General features: G+C 48.1%; 1 protein-coding gene across 2 annotated transcripts in view; it reads left to right on the top strand.

Annotated features, from left to right (window-relative positions):
• Positions 1-4,497, top strand: part of SMAD3 (SMAD family member 3) — a 160,447-nt gene that overhangs the window by 152,026 nt on the left and 3,924 nt on the right. For both annotated transcript variants that reach the window (XM_006831509.1, XM_006831508.1), the window contains one exon: positions 2,517-2,654. In XM_006831509.1, coding sequence (XP_006831572.1) covers positions 2,517-2,654 — 138 coding nt within the window. The remainder of the gene's footprint in view (positions 1-2,516; positions 2,655-4,497) is intronic.

Raw genomic sequence — 4,497 nt, 5'->3', positions numbered from 1 at the left:
AAAAAAAAAAAAGATGTATTGATAATTACTGGTGTTTGGAATGGAAAGGTTGGAAACAAAGAGGAAGGACCAGTAGTTGGACGCTAATGGCCTCAGTAGTGTGTAGTTTAAGATGCTCTTTCTCCCATTCCAAGATATAATCTGTGAGAATTTGGAAGCCATGGAGGAAAGAACTTCATGAAGGGGACAAGACAAAGAAATCTAGGAGATAGGCCAAGTAAATACTTCTGATAAAAATATCCTTAAAGTACATAAAAGCTTCTGGGTACATATTGCCATTCATACATGGCACGATAATTGTGCTAGAATAAATTTAGAAAAGGTAGAAAGCTAAGAATCGCCCAAAAGCCACTCCTGTGAACACTTTGCCTTCTAAGTAAAAGATGAAGCTCTGTACTGCTTGGCTTGTGTGTAAAATTATTAGGCTAAAGATATTACAGGACTCCTGGTATGGCAATGTAGGCTAAGCACTGGATCGCGAACCACAAGGATAGCCATTGAAACCCACCAGCTGCTCCTTGGAAACTCTGTACAAGGTCACTATGAGTCGGAAGCAACTTGATGGCACTTAACAGCAACAAGGCTATTTGCTCGTTTTCTCATACAGAATGGGCGATGACAGAATTTAGAAAAGCAGCAGAGATGTGTAGTGAGTCTCAAATCTCATCCTGGGGTCCCCAAGAATTGCCTGGGGGATCCCAGAGTAAGCTCAGGAACTGGGCAGGACTCAGAGGGGGCTCTACCCAACTGGAACCAGAGCTCCTCTGTACTTGAAGAATTTTTTGTGTGTTAAAAAGAGAGAAATTTGGAAAGCAAGGGGCGCTCTCCTCCTCCCAGGCCTTAGCCAGTGTCCAGAGGACTGTAGGAAGCAAGGATGGAGCTACCCCAGAATGCCAAACCCATCCCCTTACCCTACCCCACCCCCCAGGCTTTGGGTGTTATACACAGTTGTGTAAGTTTGGATTTCTACTACTCCATACTTTATAATAGTTTTTCAAAATTATCCAGACAAAAATTGCAACGTTGGTGGTTATGTTTTCTTTGTCTTTACTTCTGGGTCCTTCCATCTCCGTCTGTACCTCATGCTGAGGTGATGAAGGAGTGTACCCAGTGTTCTCTGTATGGACTGCATGCAATGAAGAAGAGGGACAGTCATGGTGGGATAGGAGGCTGGGGAGGGAACACAAGTGGCCTGTATGTTGGTCACCTGATTTCACCCCAATGCTCTGCTGGGCCTGGACAATCTGGCTCCATTTTCCAGCCCCCAGGGCCTCTTTCCCAGATGCAGGAATGGAGACTTGCTTCTCCAGGAGGAAACATCCCCTGGCTGAGCAGAGAGCTCATTGCTTGAATGTTTATATAACTGTTAGGATTGCAGAGCCAATTTAAAAATAATTTCTGTCTATCTGGGGTAAATTTAAGAGATGTAGAGAAAGGAAATGGCCTAAACCTATGGAATGTTCTAGAGAAACGTGCCGAGAGGAGAAAGGTGCAAGGGAGTCCAGGGGGTAGCATTAAGCGGTTCCTGCAGTGGCTGGCTCTTGGGTGCTTCTTGCCTCAGGAGGAACCCCCGTGGCTTTACTGGATGCATCTCTGAATCCGGGGGTGGTGAAGGCATTTTGCAGGAGGAGGAGCAGAGCAGCAGCAGGAATCGAAGCAGCATTTGCAACCTGAAGGCAATTTAATTGGGTTTTCTCTGTGCCTGATCATCTCACTCTGCTTTCCCTGTTGCTGCAAACACTTCAACATTTGCGGTGTGCCTCAACAGCCCTATGAGGTATATGTGAAGGGGCTTCGAAAACTGTGTGGGAAATTTTCATTATCTTTTCATTCCATCTTTGAAGCCCCACTGTATTACAGTAAAAACTTGTAAAAGTCAGAACCTATGTGTAAGGTGGAAACCTATCAGAGAAAGGAAAACTCAAATATTTTCCGTTCAAACGAGTGATAGAAAACTACGACTGCGCCCCTCCAATGGTAGAAAATATGTGAGACCCAGAGGAATGAGGTGGTTCTGTTGCGTTCTGGTAACTTAACTGAAAGAGCCCTGGTTGCATAGGGGTGGTAAGCACTTGGCTGCTAACCAAAAAGTTGGCGGTTCAAACCTACCATCTGCCTGCTCCTCAGGAGAACGATATAACAGTCTGCTTCTGTAAAGATTACAGCCTTGGAAACCCCATAGGGCATTTCTGCTGTGAGTTGGGTTTCGTTTTAATTTGACCGTGTCTCATGACCAGTCAGTACAGAGGCCGTCACTGAGACTGGCTCTGGAGTCTCTTCCCTTGTCATCTGCCTCCCTGACTTCAGGATCTCAGCCTTGTCTTTCATCCTATCATGGGTTTTACACGCATAAACTGTGGCTCCTATTGGTGAAGCTGGTAAAATATCCATCACCAGCTTCACCAGGCCAGCATCCCCTGCCCTGTCCCTTGACCTCCCTTCTAGCCTCAGCTGGTCTCAGGGCCATTGCATGTAGACAAAGGTGCCCTGGCCCAGCCTAACCTGAATTTCTCTAGGGAGAGGCGTGCGGCTCTACTACATCGGAGGGGAGGTCTTTGCCGAGTGCCTCAGCGACAGTGCTATTTTTGTCCAGTCTCCCAACTGTAACCAGCGCTATGGTTGGCACCCAGCCACTGTCTGCAAGATCCCACCAGGTAATACCACCCGCATCCCTACCCTCCTATATCCCTCCACTCCCCAGAAGTTCCCTCCCCCACAGTGTTTGCCTGGGATACCTGGTTTTACCTTTGCTACCTTTTCTCCCCATCAGTGACTATTGTCAACTTGCATGCAATTTGATTGGGTTTTCTCTGTGCCTTCCTGTCTCACTCTGCTTTCTCTACACCACCAGGGATCAACTGCAGCATATTAACTTTAAGCAGCAGATACATTGCTCTCTCTCTCTCTCTCTCTCTCTCTCTGTGTGTGTGTGTGTGTGTAGGTGTATGTGTAGATGTTTAGGCAGCATGGCTTCATTCATTCATTTTGTAAACACCGTGTCAGGTGTGGGAGGAGTGGAGAGTGGGAACTTTCTGCATGGATCTTACAGAGCACTAGGATGGATCAGATAAAGGCACAGATGCGTTTGAACATGAGGGAGGGATGCTAAGCACCAAGGCGGGTGTCCCGGACAGTGATTTTGATTATAGGAGGAGGGAGAGCACCTTTTGCTATAGAGATAGATCAAAGAAGTCTTCTTGGAGGAGAAGACCTTGAAGACTGGGTAGGTCGGAAGCACTGGGTGATGGAGGGGTGGGGACTATGAGGGCATTTAGGCAGAGTGCTGGAAGGCAAGGTATGCGTGGGGTACAGTGAGCAGCTCACTTTGGCTAGGGAGAGAGGGTGCGTCAGAGACGGGGAAAATGTTTACAGGCATGTTGGGTTCCGGCCATGGGAGGGGAGCCATTGAGGGTTTTCCCATAGAGGCTGGCGAATCCCACCTGTACTTCAGGAAGCTGTGTCAGGCTGGGTGGTGTGGACAGGGCTGAGCCTGGGCAGCAGAGTATGGCCAAGGTCAGGCTGTTGCCTGGTGGCGTGTCCTCTTCTACCTGCCAGTTGAGTTGCAGCAGATGAGAGAAAAGAGGTGGACAGGTAGATTTAGGAATGCAGAAAGGCTGAAGTGATGAGTGCTGCATGCTTCCAGGTCACATTTAGAGGGCACACTTCGTGAGCTCCTTTCATCCTCTCCAGTTCTTTCTGACTGTACAGGTTCAGAGAGTTTAAGCCTGGCCCCCAAGGACACACATCTAGTGTCTTAGTTTCCTGAGATTTCCATCACAAAGTACCACCACATGGGTAGCTTTTAGGAACAGAGGTGTATTATCTCAGTTCTGGAAGCTAGAAGTCCAGGTCAACATGTTGGCCAGAGCAGGCTTCTCTGTCAATTCTAGGGGAGGCCCTTCACCTCTCAGCTCTTGGCAGCTCCAGGTGTTCCTTGGCATATATATGTATCGTGGCATGGCCATCCCCTTTCTGTCTCTCTGTGTCTGTTTTATAAGAACAGTATTCAGAATGAATGACTGCCCACCATACTCTTCTACGGCTGCATGGTATCTGGTAACATCTTGGAAGACCCTATTTCGAAACAGGGTCACTTTTCACAGGTATTAGGGGCAGGACTAGGAGGCCTGGTGTGGTGCTGTGGGTTAATGTACCAGACTGCCAAGTTGTTTGAACTGCAAGATTGGTGGTTCAAGCTCACCAGCTGCTCCTTGGAAACCTATGCAGGGTCACTATGGGTCGGAATCGACTCGATGGCCCCTAACTAGGGATAGGACTTAGACATTATCTTTTGAATTTGACAAAATCAATTCGTAACAGCTACAAGGACTGACTGACAGATGGGCGAGTCTGGTGTCTGGTGCTCCTCTGCTGCTGGCTTCTGCTGAGGAGGGAGCCGGTTCTGGCCTTGCTCCACCACCCTTCCCCTTGGAGAAAGTCAGAAGAGGAAGAGCAGCTGCATTCTTGACATTTTGCCCACTCTCTTCCCCACCCCTA

The sequence above is a fragment of the Chrysochloris asiatica genome, unplaced genomic scaffold (assembly GCF_000296735.1).
Source record: "Chrysochloris asiatica unplaced genomic scaffold, ChrAsi1.0 scaffold00004, whole genome shotgun sequence".
Lineage (NCBI taxonomy): Eukaryota > Metazoa > Chordata > Mammalia > Afrosoricida > Chrysochloridae > Chrysochloris > Chrysochloris asiatica.
This window is presented reverse-complemented; position numbering and strand designations above follow the sequence as displayed.